The sequence below is a fragment of the Salvelinus alpinus genome, chromosome 11 (assembly GCF_045679555.1).
Source record: "Salvelinus alpinus chromosome 11, SLU_Salpinus.1, whole genome shotgun sequence".
In the NCBI taxonomy this organism is placed as follows: Eukaryota; Metazoa; Chordata; class Actinopteri; order Salmoniformes; family Salmonidae; genus Salvelinus; species Salvelinus alpinus.
In genome coordinates, this window is record NC_092096.1 from 60585496 (window position 1) to 60604263 (window position 18768).

The following is an 18768-nucleotide window of genomic DNA, read 5'->3' on the forward strand; positions in this document are numbered from 1 at the left end:
CTCAGTACAATGTAAAATGTCTTGAATCACATTTAGTGGGATAAAACTGAAGTTGGTCATTTAATTTCTTCACCTCAAGCTCCAGTAACATCAACATTTCATCTAAACTATAACATAAGTTGCATGTGTTTTGACACTTCTGGGGATGGTAATATATGACATGACTCTCTGAAATGTTGGGTCATCAACATGCCCATGTTTGTCAAATGGGAACAATTGTCACATGATCCACATCACAACACTGCATGTTTTTTTCTCGCTTTACATAAACCACAGGTCCTCCCTGTACAATTGCTCAATACTAATCTTCATGGAAATGCTCAAAAAAGTACATAATAGACCGAAAACAGCACATGCGTAGCAGTTTAGGGGCAGTTTGCTGCTACGTTATCAGAGGCCTGTTGCCATATCAACTATGTAGGACTACGTTTGGAAACCAGTAGAATGAATACTATTAGTGCTCACTTGGGGCCCTGTCCCATTCAGAAACTAAAGATCTACTCCTATATGTGAGTGAAGCACGAACCATTTTGTTTTTGTCAAGCAAACCAGCACACTGTATACATTAAGTACTAAACCCAGTATTTCCTCTCTGTAAAAGGAGTCTCTATAGGCTGTACATTGAGTCGCATGTTAAAGCGGTCCACCATTTTGTGTAATCAAGTTTAGGGACATGGACGTGGGTTGCTAGCGGTGGAGTGGTTAGCCTGCTATGAGACTTGTATTAACTTTATCAGAAATAAAATACCTCAGTCAATGCCACACGCCATAGCTTTGTAAAAAGGTACATGTTTTTTGTCATATTTCAACCAGATTCTCGCCATCTCTGAAAACATCTATTTGTAGATAAAGTGCAGGAATACCAGTTTCTCCAAGTCTCTTTCCCTCAAACATCTGTGCAGTCTCTCAGAATCAAATCACCCCCATCTGTACATGTATACCGGGGGTGGGGTAAATGCCTCAAGGTTCAGAAACATTCTAGTTCCTGATCACCCATTATGGGCTGCTCTGGTAATAAATCACCCACCCCATTCACCCTTTCTGGCGTCTGTTCAGTTGGTGCAATGCTTTGTAATGTTGTGCAACCTTTTCTTTGAATCAATTCCTGCAACCCCTGATTCTGCCAATATTTTTCACTCTAGCGTAATTTCCCAGTGGCAGCTATTGCATCAACTATGGCCCCCGTTCCAAACAGATTCCCTATCCCTCGACCCACACGCCAACGCCCCCCCCTTCCCTACTTGATATGCCTAGACGCAACTCGATAAATGGTGAAAGGATGTTTGGAATGAGGCCTAAGCCCACCCCCAGTACCACTTTCTCTTCCTCTACCTCCTTCCCCTGCCCACCACCCCACAGTCTGTCTGGCCTCCTCTGCCTGCCTTCCCCAGTTGCCGTATGGGATCCCCTCAGTTGAGGCTCCCCTCCTCCCCCAGGTAATCCAGCTCTGTGCTGCATTTGCCCATGTCCAGGTCCATATCTATCATGGCGGGCGAGTGTTTGCTGAAGGTGTTGGCGATCTGGTCGAACGTCTTCCCCCGCGTTTCCGGCACCCGGAAGAAGGTGAAGATGAGGAAGAATAGCAGGAGCGCGGCAAAGATGAGGAAGACATATGGCCCACAAAGCTCCTGTGGGGTGGGAGAGGAGGGAATATGTTCACTGATGTATCTTAAGACATTCATTCACTCAACATTTAAACTCAATCAGACACCATCCAATCCACTTCACTGATCAATATCATTATATTCCCATCCCAAAATTCCCCCAAAACACCATAGTGACCACTGTACTTACAGCAACATATTGGAAGCCAAAGCCGATAATGAAGTTGGCTGTCCAATTGGCGAATCCGGCCACGGCCATAGCAGCGGGCCTGGGGCCTTGGGAGAAGAGCTCAGCCACAAAGAACCAGGGGATAGGGCCGGGGCCCACCTCGAAGAAGGCCACGAAGCCAAAGATGGCCAGCATGCTGATGTAGCTCATCCAGGGAACACTGTCCTGCCAAGGGAAAGGAGATGGTTTAGCCAGAGGTACATGGCTGGTGAGTGAAGGACTGATCATAAATGACTGGAATGGTATCAAACACAAGGAAATCATGTTTGATGTGTCTATACCATTCCATTCTAGCCACTACTATAAACCCGTCCTCCCCAATTAAGGTGCTACCAGCTTCCTGTGGTACCTACATAGAAATAGTCATACCACCCATTATGGCCTCATTGACTTGAATAGGGTGCCCCTTCTATACTGAACAAAAATATAAATGCAACATGCAACAAATTCAAAGATTTTACTGAGTTACAGTTCATATAAGGGAAAAAAAGCTAGGCGCATGGATCAGAAAACCAGTCAGTATCTAGTATGACCACCGTTTACCACATGCAGTGCGACATCTCCGTTGCATAGAGTTGATCAGCTGTTGATTGTGGCCTGTGGAATGTTGTCCCACTCCTCTTCAATGGCTGTGTGAAGTTCCTGGATATTTTGTCGGGAATTGGAACACGCTGTCGTACACGTCGATCCAGAGCATTCCAAACATGCTCAATGGGTGACGTCTGATGAGTATGCAGGCCATGGGAGAACAGGGTCATTTTCAGCTTCCAGGAATTGTGTACAGATCCTTGCGACATGGAGCCGTGCATTATCATGCTGAAACATGAGGTGATGGTGGCGGGTGAATAGGCATTACAATGGGCCTCAGGATCTCATTGCATTCAAATTGCCATCGATAAAATGCAATTGTGTTTGTTATCTGTAGCTTATGTCTGCCCATACCATAACCACATCGCCACCATTGGGCACTCTGTTCACAACGTTGACATCAGCAAACCGCTCGCCCACACAACGCCATACACGTGGTCTAAGGTTGTGAGGCCGGTTGAACACACTGCCAAATTCTCTAAAACAATGTTGGAGGAGGCTGATGGTAGAGAAATGAACATTACATTCCCTGGCAAAAGCTCTGGTGGCCATTCCTGCAGTCAGCATGCCAATTGCACGCTCCTTCAAAACATGAGACACCTGTGGCATTGTGTTGAGACAAAACTGCAAAATTTTGAGTGAATTTTTGTTTTCCCCAGCACAAGGACCAACACTTTACATGTTGCGATTATATATTTGTTCAGTGTAGTAATTTTATGTTTATGGATACATTATTCCACTCCACCAAAGTTGCCATTATGATAATATGTTAATGGCTTAATGAGCTTGTTGGTATTCGTTTGGGACTGACCAATAGGGCGAGAGCCATTGTCATGACAATGGCGCAGCCGCACATTCCAGACAGGCCCAGCATGTGTAGTGTCCGGCGACCCGTCCTCTCAACCAGGAAGAGCTGTCGATTGGATGAGACAAGGTGACAAACAGGTCAGTAACAACAGGTTCGGGTCATGCTCGCTCATTTCTAATTGAGGAAAAACTTTGCAGATGATTCTGTCTGAATTTTCCAACTGGCGTTTGCCTAAGGAATTCTCCAATCTAAAAGACTGTATTTTATGTAGGAGCTTTCTACAGGATGCAAACACAAAAGTGATGGCTTAACTAGAGAAGTTTGCATTTTAAAATCAAAGATCAACCCTCAACCCAATCAATAGCATTAAAAAAACTAATCATGACCTGGCAACCCAACTCTGGCCTATTTGGAGGGGAAAGTCTAGGTTGGGTGGACTCACTACGTTATCTTCTTTGTTCAGTGATAAAGGTGAAGAGTTAAACAGTAATGGAGGTGCCTGGTTACAGGACCTTGCTAGCGTACCGAGACCACGGTGAAAGCACAGTTGACCACACCGGCTCCTATAGTGGCGTAGACAGGGCTCTGGACCCCTGCCTTCTGGAAGATACTGGTGGAGTAGTAGAAGATCTGGACAGGAGAGAAATAGAAGACGGTTGGTCAAGGAACGTGGTCGAGCTTTCTGAGTAATACTGACTAAATATGTGCCAAAAGGCAATATGGTTTGTGTAACGGTGGAATTGTCCATTCTAACACTGATTCAAATTGTGAAAATGGCCAAAGAGGATTGCCTTTGGAAGAGTTTGAACACACACACACACACACACTTTCCCTTTGTTTTGCTTTATTTTGACTAACACAGCTTATCTGGAGACTCAATATAGCAAGGTTACAGCAACACAGACAGACACACCCTGACATAAACTCAATCAGGTGTATAACACACATTGGGACATTTATTAATGAACCATTCTACCATGTCTCAGAATAGAATAGTATAGACCAGAACATAATACGCAGAATAGAACTATGTCCTCTGATGGGAACTGCTTGCACAGTCTTGTTTAGTTGAAATAAAACAAAATAGTAAACACACACAATCCAAGTCTCAAGCCTTAAAACTCCTTCTTTAACCCGTCTCCTCCTCTTTATCTACACTGATTGAAGTGGATTTAACAGGTGACATCAATAAAGGATCATAGCTTTCAACTGGAATCACCTGGTCAGTCTATGTCATGGAAAGAGTAGGTGTTCCTAATGTTTTGTGTAGTCAGTTGAAAGCTATGATCCCTTTTTGATGTCACCTGTTGAATCCATTTCAATCAGTGTAGATGAAGGAGAGGAGATGGTTTAAAAAATGATTTTAAAGCCTTGAGACAATTGAGACATTGATTGTGTATGTATGCCATTCAGAGGGTGAGACAAAATATTTAAGTGCCTTTGAACGGAGTATGGTAGTATGTGCCAGGAGAACCGGTTCGAATATGTCAAGAACTACAACGCTGCTGGGTTTTTCACGCTCAACAGTTTCCCATGTGTATCAAGAATGGTCCACCACCCAAAGGACATCCATCCAACTTGACACAACCGTGGGAAGCATTGGAGTCAACATGGACCAGCATCCCTGTGGAACGCTTCTGACACGTTGTAAAGTCCATGGCCCGACGAGTTGATGCTGTTCTGAGGTGCAACTCAATATTAGGAAGGTGGTCCTAATGTTTGGTATACTCAGTGTATATGTTTTTATTAGTAACATAACATATTGATAACATTTTTAGAGAAGAAACTGTCAACCCTATCTAGCTATGATAGGATGTGAACTAAGTAACGGTGCATTGCAGCCCATGTTTAACTAATGTGAACTCAGTGGTATGTTGTCAAGGCTTGTGGAGCCAGTCAGCTTTCTGTGTTGAAGGTAAACAGATGTAAACAGTAGGAAGGCCTGGTCAGTCTCTCCCAGAACCCCTAGCTGCCAGTCACCGTGGCAACAGGTGCCTGTGAGATGATGGGAACTATATGGAACTCAGCGTTCAATCACCCAATCGCACGATAAAGTCCTGGACACGGCTACAAAGATCCTTAGACACACACACACACTCTTCCCCAGTCTCCTCCATCCTCTAGTACTCACAGCGTTGACCCCGGACAGCTGTTGTGAGAGCTGCAGTAGGATGGCGATGATGATGGGCTGCCGGTACATGGGGGAGCGGAAGAGCTCTGCGATGGACACCTTCCTCTCCATGTCCATCCTCCTCTTCTCCTCCTTCATCTCCGCCAGCATATCCCCCACTTCCTGTCTCCCCGTCAGCCTCCTCAAGCCTAGGGATGAGTGGGAATGAGAATCAGGTTGAGAATAGAACTTCAGATGGGTTTCAGAGTGTGTGTGTGGTGGGGGAGGCTGACTTGTTCTGGGGTTGCCCAGACTCCCTAGCCCCCCTGTTATTCAAACCCTGCCCCTATTCTGCTTGTGGTCCTCTCCTTCATCCAGAAAGAAAAAGAAACAAAGAAAGGAGACAAGCAAAAGAGGCCATCAGAGAGTCCTGGTACATGGTCGTGACTGGATCCTCACCGCTCTTGGCGTGGTGCTCCTGGGAACGGATGATGTAGAGGAAGCGGGGGCTTTCGGGGCAAAAGGGCAGCAGCACCATCTGCAGGACAGTGGGCAGAACGGTCACACCCACCAGCACTGGCCACAACTCCTCACTGCCCAGCAAAGACTCCAGACCCAGGACCTAAGGAAAAGAGAGAGAGAGAGAGAGAGAGAGAAGTTGACTACTTTAATACTTGTTCAGATAGATGTGTTGTGGAGAACAAACCCCATTCTGTGGCCTGTAGAGAAAGAAACATTGTGTGGTCTGAGCGCTGTACCTGTGCTATGAGAATCCCTGTAACGATAGCCAGCTGGTGGAGCGTGCCCAATGCCCCTCGCAGACTGGTAGGGGCTATCTCACCTACATACATGGGCACCAGCCCCGATGCCAATCCTGGGAGAAAGAGAATGAGGCTCCGATTCAGAAACTGGTACGCCAAGGTGTGGAGAAAACCGAGCAGCGATAGTGGTTCCGATGAACTATTTCACTGGTCAGTACTGTTCATCTACAACCATAGAAAACAATATAGTCTGTCTACAACTACACCACTGAAAAGCCATTCAAACAGCATTAAACCACATCAAAACACATTTCTGAGATAGTCAATCTGCAGGATGAGTGCTGACCACAGTATGCACCGATGACGAATCGTCCCAGAATCATCATCTCGAAGGACCGGCTGATCTTGGCCATGCCCATCAAACCTCCTCCGATGAAGGCAAACAAGTTGTTAATGAGCATGGCTTTCCTCCTGTCAGAATAACGAGAAATATATTAGTTATCATTGGTATACTACAAGTAAATATGATGTACATTTCAAGTTACTAGTTGTTGGTTTGCAGATATACAATTGATATTTGTGAGTAGTGTGTGTTCTGCCAGTTAGACAGTACAAGAATAGGTCTTTGACAATTCCACCATTTAGCCTCTTAATGGCAGATCACAAAACAGAGATAATGCCTCTGCTGATATATCCACGTTGCAAAGTGTAATAGGAGAAAGTGTCACAGGCAGGGTTGGTGAGTACAAGTAAGGGATTACAAAAAAACAGCAACTGTAATCCGTTACATTACAAGCAAAAACATATTGTAATCAGATTAAAGATTATTTTGAAAAACTAGATGATTACCTCAAGAATTACTTTTAGATTCAGGAAGGATGTTTGATGCTTTTCTCAATGACATTCAAATCAGAATTGAAAAAAGGCGCGAGTTTAAGTTTGTTCCACTTGAGCGAGTCTGACCACAAGTCAGAGACCACTATGAGGACACACCAAATGTGTTTGATGGATCGTGGGAAAAGAGCAGGAATAGGCTTTTGTAGGCTACAGTCCAAGCTATGTCTTCAAAATGGTGCAACTGCTGTCGGCATCCAAAGATTATCCAACTTAAATAAACGCTTGGAGGTAAGGATGACAGCAGTGGTGTAGTCTACAGTGATACGGATATCACTTAGTATTGATATCTACATAGCGCATTGATGTGAATCACACTGCTGCTCTCTCATTTAGCTATTGCGATTTATGGATTGTGGTTGTTGTGGATGGCTGTTCGCAAATCTAAATGTATAGTTGATGGTTGAATTCAAGAAGTTTAAGCTGCCTATTAATCTTTGTTTTTGAAACCAGTGGACAGCCAGAAAAATGTGTTCTTGCAACAGCTGCATAGTGCGGATCCCAGCCTATGGAATAAAAGTCTGGCTTCTCTTACTCAGTCTAATTCACGCTGATAAAAAAAATGGACACATGCTCAAACTTGCACACTTTTGATAGACTTAAAGGGGCAATCTGTAATTTTTCCCACCATGAGAAACTAAAGTCTAGGGGGAAAGACCGGCTCCGGCTTTCTTACTCCCACTCTACTCCATTGGGATCCCCTTTCAATCACAGAGTCTGTGTCCAGATAACATCCTGGCTTGGGTTACAATAGGAAACTGAGTCGAGCCACATAACACAACCCTGCCCAGTAACACTTTCTCCCACTGACTGCCACTATCCATAGGGAACCATGTTGGATCTGACTGACAGTCACTCCCACTGTTTTTCCTATATATTTCTCTCTGCATTGTTGGGAAGGGCCCATAAGTAAGCATTTCATTGTTAGTCTACAAAGCATGTGACAAGTTTAATTTGCTAACACATTGGATCTAACTGACTGCCACGATCTATGGAGAACCATTTTGGATCTAACCAACTGCAACTATCTATGGAGAACCATTATGGATCTAACTGACTGACACTATCTATATGGAACCATCTTGGTTTAACTAGGCAAGTCAGTTAAGAACAAATTCTTATTTACAATGACGGCCTACACCGGCCAAACCCAGATGACACTGGGCCAATTGTGCGCTGCCCTATGGGACTCCCAATCACAGCCGGTTACGATACAGCCTGGATTTGAACCAGGGTGTCTGTAACAATGCCTCAAGCACTGAGCTGCAGTGCCTTTGACCGCTGCGCCACTCAGGAGTGCTGACAACTATGCATTACGTGGGTGTATCAGTGTGTAGGTCTATGTGTGTACATACAGCCCTAAGTCTGTGAGAAAGTGAATACATCTGTCTATGTACCTACATCTATGCAAAATAAAAAATAAATGTGCTATGATGTTTACAAGTGTGTGTGTGTGCTTGTGTATGTGTGCTTGTACTTGTGTGCATATGTGCATTCTGTGGGTGTGTGTGTGTGTCTGTGTGTGTGTGTGTGCCCGCTCTCGCATGCATACATGTGTGTATCATCTCTCCTACCTCCCCAGCCACTCTGAGATGACGCCCACACAGAAGGAGGAGATCATGCCGCCTATAGAGAAGATGGCTACGGACAGGGACCAGAGGGTTGTGAGGGTACTGCTGGGGATAGGCTCTCCATACCGATGCACCCATGTAGCGTTGTAGTCCGCTTCAATGATCTGGACAGGCAGGAGAAGAGATATGAGACATTTAATAGAGCTAATATTTTTCCTTAGGAAGACTATAGCCTAGTCCCAGGTATGTTTGTGCTGTCCCAGCATGACAGTGACCATAGGAATTGGTAAGACACAAACTGATCTGGGACCAAGTTAGGAAGACAACAATGTTAAGATAACATTTCTTTAGTTGGTTAAGTTGGTTGGAGCGTTGTGTTTCCTTACAACAACAGAGTTGTTGGTTTCATTCCTGCATTTTGGGCTCCCGAATGGCGCAGCAGTCTAAGGCACTGCATGTCAATGCAAGAGGTGTAACTACAGTCCCTGGATCAAATACACATCTGGCTGTGATTGGGAGTCCCATAAACCGGCGCACAATCTGTCCAGCATCGTTGGGGTTTGGCGGGGGTAGGCCGATATTGTAAATAAGAATTTGTTCTTAACTGACATGCCTAGTTACATAAAGGTTAAAAAAATGTTTTTATCATTTCAGAGTGGATAATATTTGGTTGAGACGTTGATCAATTAAATTACAACCTAAATTCCATTGTGTTTCATCAAACAGCAGAACCAAATGACCTGGATTGCAGTTCTCGATTCTGTGTAGGTTATTACAGCAATTGTGAAGATCTCCACAGACCTGCGACAACCTATGCATGCTATCTTGAACATGCACGATTTACTGTATTACAAAAGTAATACTGAATTGTGTTTGGTTGACAAGGCAACCAAATATTAACATTTAAAGGAGATGTATCTACTGCATGGATAGTTGCATCTGAGCAACTGGCTTAATCCCATTCTTGAACATTTATTTTTGGTTGAGTTGGAGACGTGAATCCAACTTATAATTAGTTAACTTGTCAACAAGTTAATAGGCTATTTATCATATTTCAAAAGTGATATTGAATTGTGTTTGGTTGTCAACACAACCAAATATTAACATTTGAAGGAGATGTATCTTCTGCTTGGATAGTTCCATCTGTACCACTGACTTAGTCTGGCTTTAATTACAGTTTGTCTACAAATTAATAATTGATATGTTGGATTCAGGTATCCATCTCAACTAAATCAAATCAAACTGTAAGTAAAGTTTGATCCTATTCTTTTTTGTGATATCCAATTGGTAGTTACAGTCTTGTCCCATCGCTGCAACTCCCATACGGACTTGGGAGAGGCGAAGGTTGAGAGCCATGTGTCCTCCAAAACATGACCCTGCCAAGCTTCATGACACACTGCTCACTTAACCCAGCTGCACCAATGTGTCAGCTGGACACACTGTACAACTGGCAACCGAGTCAGCGTGCATGCGCCTAACCCACCACAAGGAGTCACGATGAGACAAGGACATCCATGCCGGCCAGCCAAACCCTCCCCTAACCCAGATGACGCTGGGCCAATTGCACACTGCCTCACAGTCACAGCTGGCTGCGACACAGCCTGGGATTGAACCCGGTTCTGTAGTGATGCCCCCAGCACTGCAATGCAGTGCCTTAGACTGCTTAACCACTCAGGAGGCCCTTAGTCCTATTCCTGAGATGGATACCTGAATCCAACATATTAATTATTAATTTGTAGACAAACTGTAATTAAAGCCAGACTAAGTCAGTGGTACAGATGGAACTATCCAAGCAGAAGATACATCTCCTTCAAATGTTAATATTTGGTTGTGTTGACAACCAAACACAATTTAATGTAACTAAATATCATAACATTTGAAATCAACCAAAGCTTGAAACCGTAGTCCTATTTAGGTTTTAAGCTGCTTCTTTTATGATAATGGTTATAATGTTGAAGATCTGATGTTGTTTTAAAGGTACAAATTCAACATATTGTATACAAGGTTAAAAATATGTAGACATTTTGTTACTATGGTTATTATGATGACATAATCCCGTGGTTAAAATTTTTACCTCAAAACAAGTTGATTACTTTTTTACAAATCCAATGTATTTTCTACATAGATTCCACGTCACACTACGTTGACAAATTACGTTGAGACAATGTTAATTCAACCATTTTGTGCCTAGTGGGATGGCATGGGCCACAGATACTGAATCTAGGTAGTAAGTGTATGCGAGGCCTAACAAAGTGTTACTTGTTTCTTGAGATAAATACTTTGGTAATGGAACAGAGAGAGATATGCTTTGTGTGAATACTAGGACAAACTGTTCTGTGCAGGCCAGCTATAACCACAACCCAAAACTCTGTGCCTCTTGCCTGCCAATATGAATAACTTCCTACTCATTAATCCCTTACCTAGGCAGGTAGCCTAGCAGTTAAGAGTGTTGGGCCAGTAACCCTAAAAAATATCTTGGTGTGCCCTTGAACAAGGCACTTAACCCTAATTGCTCCTGTAAGTCACTCTGGATAAGAGAGTCTGCTAAGTGACTAAACTGTAATTTAACACAAATAGATGTCAGTTCAGTCTAAAGGTTGTTTTGGGCCTGAGGGTTTCGCCTGGTAAATAGATGGCACAGGGGTCAAAGTTTTGACACTGTGAGTTAAGAGGGTCTAGGGACCTGGACTCATGACCAGAGGAGCCATGTTGGTTGTAAGGCCCCTCTTTGATGTTACATCCCTTATTGATGTAATTTGTTAAATCCACTTCAATCAGTGGAGATGAAGGGATGGAAACAGGTTTAAGAAGAATTTTTAAGCCTTAAGACAATTGAGACATGGATTGTGTATGTGTACCATTCAGAGGGTGAATGGGCTAGACTAGAGATTTTGGGGTATGGTAGTAGGTGCCAGGCACACCGGTTTGTGTCAAGAACCGCAAGGCTGCTGGGTTTTTCACGCTCAACAGTTTCCCATGTGTATCAAGAATGGCCCACCACCCAAAGGACATCCAGCCAACTTGACACAACTGTGGGAAGCGTTGGAGTCAACATGGGCCAGCATCCCTGCGAAACGCTTTCAACACCTTGTAGAGTCCATTTCCTGACGAATTGAGGCTGTTCTGAGGGCAAAGGGGGGTGAAAGTCAATATTAGGTAGGTGTTCTTAATGTTTGGTACATTCAGTGGATTTGATGTATGGTGGCTGACATACAGTATGTTCCAATATATTCTCTATATTAGTAATTAGCAGATATATGTTCTGACATATGCCACTTCCACATCAAAACCCCATGACCCAACACCGACTAACACATTTTACGAGAAGGGGGCTTTAGGATAGTGAATCTAAGGGAATGTCTAGACAGCAGCGAGAGCATCTAACTATATCTATATGGTTCAGGAGGCTGTACTGGACGTGCACTATGTAGTGTCGCACTCCGAACACGACACCATCTGCCCTTGACTCTGTCTCGGCGTGAACCCTCTGCGAACCTTGTGAGTGTCGCCCCCCCCAAAGCCCAAAATAGCCACTTTTTCCCATGACACCGGAATCACTGCCTTAAACCCCTCTGCCTCCGATTGCACCCCTCAGCTGTGAAGGACACCTGAGATGGGGGGGGGGGGGGGGGGGGCAATGGAGGGGGTAAATAGATGTGTGAATTGTGAAGGCTTGCAGATGGGTGAGGGGGTGGAGGGGTGAGGAGGGGGTAGATGGGTGAGGAGGGGATGAGGGGTGATGAGGGGTGAGGAGAGGATGAGAGGTGAGGAGGGGGTGAGGGGGTGAGGGGTGAGGAGGGGGATGAGGGGTGAGGAGGGGGATGAGGGTTGAGGGATGATGAGGGGTGAGGATTGGAAGGAGGGGTGAGGGTGGGTGAGGGATGATGAGGGGGGATAAGGGGGATGAGGGGGATGAGAGCTGAGGAGAGGTGAGGATGGGGGGGATTTTGGCAACACTGTGTGTTTCGTCATGCAGCATGTGGTGCACACACCCCCTGGTGTTGACATTACTCAGATGTTCCCCTGGACACGCCTCGCTCTTTCTGATCTTTCCCTCTCTTGCATCCAATCTATTTCTTCCTCGCTCTCTCTTTATCCATCTCCTATTCTCTAAAAGTACATCCTCACTCTCTCTATTCCCCCTTTCCCTCTTTCTCTATTCCCCTTTCTCTCTCGCTCTCTATTCCCCCTTTCGCTCTCTCTCTCTATTCCCCCTTTCTCTCTCTTTCTCTCTCTATTCCCCCTTTCTCTCTCTCTTCTAAATCCCTCAATGTCTTTTATCTTCCATCTCCCCTCAACTATTGACATGTCGAGTCATCGACCAAGTTTCAATACGTAATTGTTTGTACTAACATTAGGATGTTGCTTTTAAAACATATAGGGCTGGTTTTCCAGTCACAGATTAGGCTAAATTGTGGACTAAAAATAGCTTTCAGTGGAGAACTCCATTGAGAATGTTTTTTAGTCCAGGACTAGTCTTAATCTGTGTCCAGGAAACCGTCCCATAGACTGTACTGTACTGTACTGTGAAAGGGAGAAGTCAACTATGGTGTACAAATACACTATATATACAAAAGTATGTGGACGCCCCTTCAAATTAGTGGATTCGGCATTTCAGCCACACCCGTTGCGGACAGGTGTATAAAATCGAGCACACAGCTATACATTCTCCATAGACAAACATTGGCAGTAGAATGGCCTTACTGGAGAACTCAGTAACTTTCAACGTGACACCATCATAGGATGCCACCTTTCCAGCAAGTCAGTTTGTCACATTTCTGCCCTGCTTGAGGTGCCCCCGTCAACTGTAAGTGCTGTTATCGTGAAGTGGAAACGTCTAGGAGCAACAATGGCTCAGCCGCGAAGTGGTAGGCCACACAAGCTCACAGAACGGGACCGCTGAGTGCTGAAAGGCGTAGCACGTAAAAATGGTCTGTCCACGGTTGCAACACTCACTACCAAGTTCCAAACTGCCTCTGGAAGCAACGTCAGCACAAGAACTGTTCGTCGGGAGCTTCATGAAATGGGTTTCCATGGCCGAGCAGCCGCACACAAGCCTAAGATCACCATGCGCAATGCCAAGCGTCGGCTGGAGTGGTGTAAAGCTCGCTGCCATTAGACTCTGGATCAGTGGAAACGAGTTCTCTGGAGGGTTGAATCACGCTTCACCATCTGGCAGTCTGACGGACGAGTCTGGGTTTGGCGGATGCCAGGACCTAATCGCCCAACATCAGTGCCCAACCTCACTAATGCTCTTGTGGCTGAAGCAAGTCCCCGTAGCAATGTTCCAACATCTAGTGGAAAGCCTTCCCAGAACAGTGGAGGCTGTTATAGCAGCAAAGGGGGGACCAACTCCATATTAATGCCCATGATTTTGGAATGAGACATTCGACGCGCAGGTGTCCACATACTTTTGGTAATGTAGTGTACCTGGTCCTTAGAGAAAACAACAACAATAATCGGTTTTAGAAAAGGTCATGCTAGAGGTATTAATTCCCTGGTTCGGTTCTTAAACAGCAACTCTCTTTGATGACTCACTCATAGAGCACAGAGAGCTGTTTTCAGTCGCTGCCCTTTATCAGTTGAAATGGCGAGACTGAGCTTAGCTGGGTGGAATCAAGGGGACATCTGTGTAAATGCCAACTCACTACCTGTCTCAGGTAGTTTTGCAGCCACACTCACCTATCAGTGTGTGAAATGAAATGTGAGACAACCCATTGAAGAGTTCTTGGTTAACAGTTATTCAGATTCTGAACCATCTCACCTCGTTTTGAAGTGTATGCAACCGTCTGAGAACCATGGTTCTGGCACTAGCATCTATGTTTGCAGACCCATGTTTCATGATAACACTTTTGGTGCAAACATGGCATCTATAGGAAATTCTAAATCCCAATTTGCAGAACTCTGTATCAATAGCTCTGGTTGATGAGTGCAAGTCGGTCTTACCTTCTGAGGAGCGTTGATGACACCTATGTTGTACCCAAACTGAAAGGAACCCAATACAGCGGTGAACACTGAGAAAGCAAGGGTTCCAGTCACCGTCTGTAGAGCACACACAAGAACACAACACCTCACTGTTACCATGATGCAATTGTGTGGTTGTTCATAAAGAGATTGTGTGAAGGATGTGGAGAAGATGGACCATCTAGAAAGGTATGGTTTGTTGCACAGACAATGTCATGTCCATCCACAGACAATGTCATGTCCGTACACAGACAATGTCATGTCCATCCACAGACAATGTCATGTCCATCCACAGACAATGTCATGTCCGTATACAGACAATGTCATGTCCGTACACAGACAATGTCATGTCCGTACACAGACAATGTCATGTCCATACACAGACAATGTTATGTCCATACACAGACAATGTCATGTCCATACACAGACAATGTCATGTCCATACAAAGACAAAGACAATGACGAAACTGCTGTTGCAAGATGACCATGGTCTAGACTGTTAACAAGCTTCTATATTTTGGGAACTCTCCTGTCTTAGTAAAGGCCAAGACTACACACACGCAGACAGACACACACACACACGCACAAACAGACCCCACATCCCTCCAGACACACCTCTCTAATATCCACTATATATAACTGTGGTACTAAATGAGAAAGGATCTTTTGTAGCCGTGTCCAGGACTTTCCTGTGTATCGTGTGATTGGGTGACTGAACGATGAGTTAGTAGTTAGTAGCATGACGATGAGTTAGTAGTTAGTAGCATATAGTTCCCATCATCTCACAGGCACCTGTTGCCACGGTGACTGAGCTAGGGGTTCTGGGAGAGACTGACCAGGCCTTCCTACTGTTTACATCTGTTTACCATCAACACAGAAAACTGACTGGCTCCACAAGCCTTCACAACATACCACCGAGTTCACATTAGTTAAACATGGGCTGCAATGTACCGTTACTTAGTTCACATCCTATCATAGCTAGATAGGGTTGACAGTTTCTTCTCCAAACATTTGATCAGTATGTTATTAATAAAAACATATACATGGAGTGTTTACTGTTTTATTTCAACTAAACAAGACTGTGCAAGCAGTTCCCGTCAGAGGACATAGTTCTATTCTGCGTATTATGTTCTGGTCTATACTATTCTATTCTGAGACATGGTAGAATGGTTCATTAATAAATGTCCCAATGTGTGTTATACACCTGGTTGAGTTTGTGTCAGGGTGTGTCTGTCTGTGTTGCTGTAACCTTGCTGTGTTGAGTCTCCAGATAAGCTGTGTTTGTCAAAATAAAGCAAAACAAAGGGAAAGTGTGTGTGTGTGTGTGCGTCCCACATCGTACAACAAATAAAACATTTCTAGTCTAAAGGCAAGAGTCCCACTCTATTTCACTTCACAGAACGTGCTTCACAACATTTCAACTGTAGCCTGCATATGTAGAACATATTGGGAAAGACAGAAAAAAATGGGACAGAGTTGAGGTCAAGGCAAGATAATATTGTTTCTCACTGTCTCAGATTCTGTTATCAGCAACCAATTAAAACGTACCGGCATTTTGATACAACAGTTTGGTGATGTGTTTTTTTGCTATTGTGCCACCAATCATGACAAGAAAGAATACCTCAAGGATGCTGAAATCCTAGTAAGTCTAAGAAGAATGTTTTTGACTTAAAGTGTCAGTAACCGTGTTGGCGTCAGCTGTGGTAAGGAACAAGGTATAGGTTGTACTGGGTGATCTACCAACCAACCCATATTCATCTCAGCCCTGATCATTAAGCACGCTGGTCTCTCTGCTGATCAAGGTCACTATATAGGACCAATACAACTAAGGGCTCTCATGTCCAAAATAAAGGCTGACGTTATGTTTTGTCAATCTTCCAGAAAATAGAACATTATGTTTTGTTTGATATATGAATAGCAATTGTTTTAATTATTCTAATAACACAAAATGTCAAATTTAATTTCACTCTCAAAAGAAACACTATGTCTTTTCTTATCTTGTTATATTTGACGGGCACTAACAAACACAGCAGTTGCTGAGTCCTTATTTTGGTCAACCATGTTGTTGTGAACCACGTCACAGATCACAAGTTTCTGCAGTGGTATTAGTGACCGTTTGCTCATCATTGTATGCACAGGCGTCAATTCAATTTAAATTCCACGTTGATTCAACTTAATTTCATTGAAATTACATGGAAACAACGTTGATTCAACCAGTGTGTGCCCAGCGGGATTCAATGCCACTGGCAGACCAGTTATTTTGTCAGGTGAAAAAAAATCGATCATGCACTCAGAGGAGGATGAGAATAAACAGATAGAGATACTTAGACAAATATATATTAGGATAAGAGTGCGTGATCGATTTTTATTTTTCCTAATGAGAGCCTAAAACTTGGATAATAAAATATAAACAATAAATGTATAATTTGATGAATAGATAAATTGATAGTTATGCTTTAACAGTCGTAGAAAAGGGTTTTAAACAACAAAATATACATTTTAAATCACACATTAAATTAAACTTCATCCATCATAGGCTACTCAGTGTTAGTGCGCATGAAAACATTTCATTGCAATTTACTTATTGCAAATCAACTATTTTCTTATAAAAACGAGTGTTGTTTAGATTACCTCCCCTCCGAGTTGCTGAAACCCAGCCGGCATGTCTTTGACAGCGCGAGACACAGATTACAGTCGGTGACAGTTGTGTCCCGCTCCCCCGCGCGCTATCCCAACTGGACACCACGTGAAAAAAACTCAATTGGAATAAGGACAATAAATCTGGTACTTGTATTAAAAGTCGAAAGGAAAAGTAAAACCCAAGACAAAAACTGGAACCAAAGTGAAAACCGACGAGGTGGCTATAGTTCTAAATGTGTAACTCTACGTGTCCTCTCTTTGAAGTTTGTGGAGCGTCTGGGTCCAGTTTGCATATAATGACATCAGTACACTGGCGCACAACTCTCTTGATATTTTCAAACGACGGAGAGAAGGTGCGGAGGGGACGAGGGGCGACGGGAGGGCGTTTTAGCCGCCCCCTACTCTCGAAGGCCTGTCACAGAGGTCGTCTTTTGGGGTGAGACGGAAGCAGAAAGCCATGTCTTGACCTTATACACTATTGGCTGAAGTCAAGAGGAGCGCTTCATCAGCATACAGAATAACCACCATCTCACTGTAACTTCTATGGGGTATGCACTGTGGGTTTTTCAGATTCCATGAGTGGCCTAGACAGTATATTGGACAGCATGTGCAAAAGAGATAGTCGTGATGGATCATGCCATTGTTAAATTCAGTTAAAAAGCATTATTTTTAAAAAGTGCGGTAGGCTAGTTGGTCTACTTTTAAACTAATTCCTCTTCAACCTTAACATGTGAATTTTCCCACCACCATTAAGAAAGGTTATAATTGGGTGAAGAGACACATTCATCTTATTGATTGGATTGAGACCTGCAGTGGCTGAAAAAGGCACATCTATAGAAAGGATGACATTTATGATATGCTTAGATATGTAGCCCATTCCTCTGCAGGGGAGGGTGTGCAAAGGCTGGATGCCTGGACCTTGGGAGAAAGCCAATGTCCACCACCACCAATCTGGACCTATGACTCAACACTTCTTCTGGACAGCCAGATGGGCTTGTCTGCACTGCCCTGGCAGTCATTCTGTCTTTCCGCTATTTTAGAACACATGCCAAAAGGGTGACGCTCCCCACCAGTACACCACAGCTAACTCACCCCATCCACCACAAACACTTCCCTATTTCACACAAAAATATGAATCCTTCCCAAGGCAACCAGTGGGCCCTAAATTTGGAATGTACCACTTGGGTCGGCGAAGTAGGGGTGGCTGGGGAAATTGGGGACAGCTAGCAGGTGTGAATTGGGAGGTGTGTCTTGGTAGGGGTTATGAGAGGCAAGGCAGGACCTGCCAAAAAGGCAATGGAAAAATGTCTGGACTAGATCTATCAATCCAATTCACCCACACCCTTTGTGAACAAGCTCGCATCTCACCCCACTTTCCCTTCCTCACATCATCCCCTTCACCCCTCCCCTCTATCATACTCTAATCTAAGGCACAGATTGAGAAAGAGGAGCTGAACCTGACACCATCCTCCAAAGCCAGGGCCCCAGGCCAGTGAGTCATGTGTATGGCCCACACTAAATGAGGAAGAAATTCTATACCAGGAGACAGTGGCCTAGGACCTCCAGACCACATAACATGCACTCTTAAAAAAGGGTTGC

The 18768-nt window shown here is 44.1% G+C and overlaps 1 protein-coding gene across 2 annotated transcripts; it reads right to left on the reverse strand.

The window, feature by feature from the left end:
- Positions 1 to 31: 31 nt before the first annotated feature.
- On the reverse strand, positions 32 to 17333 carry LOC139534589 (solute carrier family 2, facilitated glucose transporter member 4-like). 2 transcript variants are annotated; one of them, XM_071333834.1, is made up of 11 exons: positions 17161 to 17333; positions 14512 to 14607; positions 8569 to 8729; positions 6447 to 6571; positions 6098 to 6213; positions 5799 to 5961; positions 5361 to 5548; positions 3755 to 3859; positions 3233 to 3334; positions 1795 to 1998; positions 32 to 1628 (listed from the first exon to the last, which is right to left on the reverse strand). In XM_071333834.1, the coding sequence occupies exons 1-11, from the start codon at positions 17191 to 17193 to the stop codon at positions 1410 to 1412; spliced, it is 1512 nt and encodes a 503-aa protein (XP_071189935.1). In that variant the 5' UTR covers positions 17194 to 17333; the 3' UTR covers positions 32 to 1409. The 2 variants fall into 2 exon arrangements, with proteins under 2 accessions (XP_071189935.1, XP_071189936.1); XM_071333835.1 differs by lacking the exons at positions 8569 to 8729; positions 17161 to 17333 and having other exon boundaries at positions 1312 to 1628; positions 14512 to 14600.
- Positions 17334 to 18768: the final 1435 nt, after the last annotated feature.

What these genes read in the sequence shown, in the direction of transcription:
- LOC139534589 (XM_071333834.1), bottom strand. Translation starts at nt 17,193, where the DNA reads ATGCCGGCTGGGTTTCAGCAACTCGGAGGGGAG. An exon ending in CAGGGATTCTCATAGCACAG is followed by an intron (nt 5,962 to 6,097) that starts GTACAGCGCTCA and finishes TCTTTTCCTTAG; the next exon opens with GTCCTGGGTCTGGAGTCTTT. An exon ending in CAATGGCTCTCGCCCTATTG is followed by an intron (nt 1,999 to 3,232) that starts GTCAGTCCCAAA and finishes TTCCCTTGGCAG; the next exon opens with GACAGTGTTCCCTGGATGAG.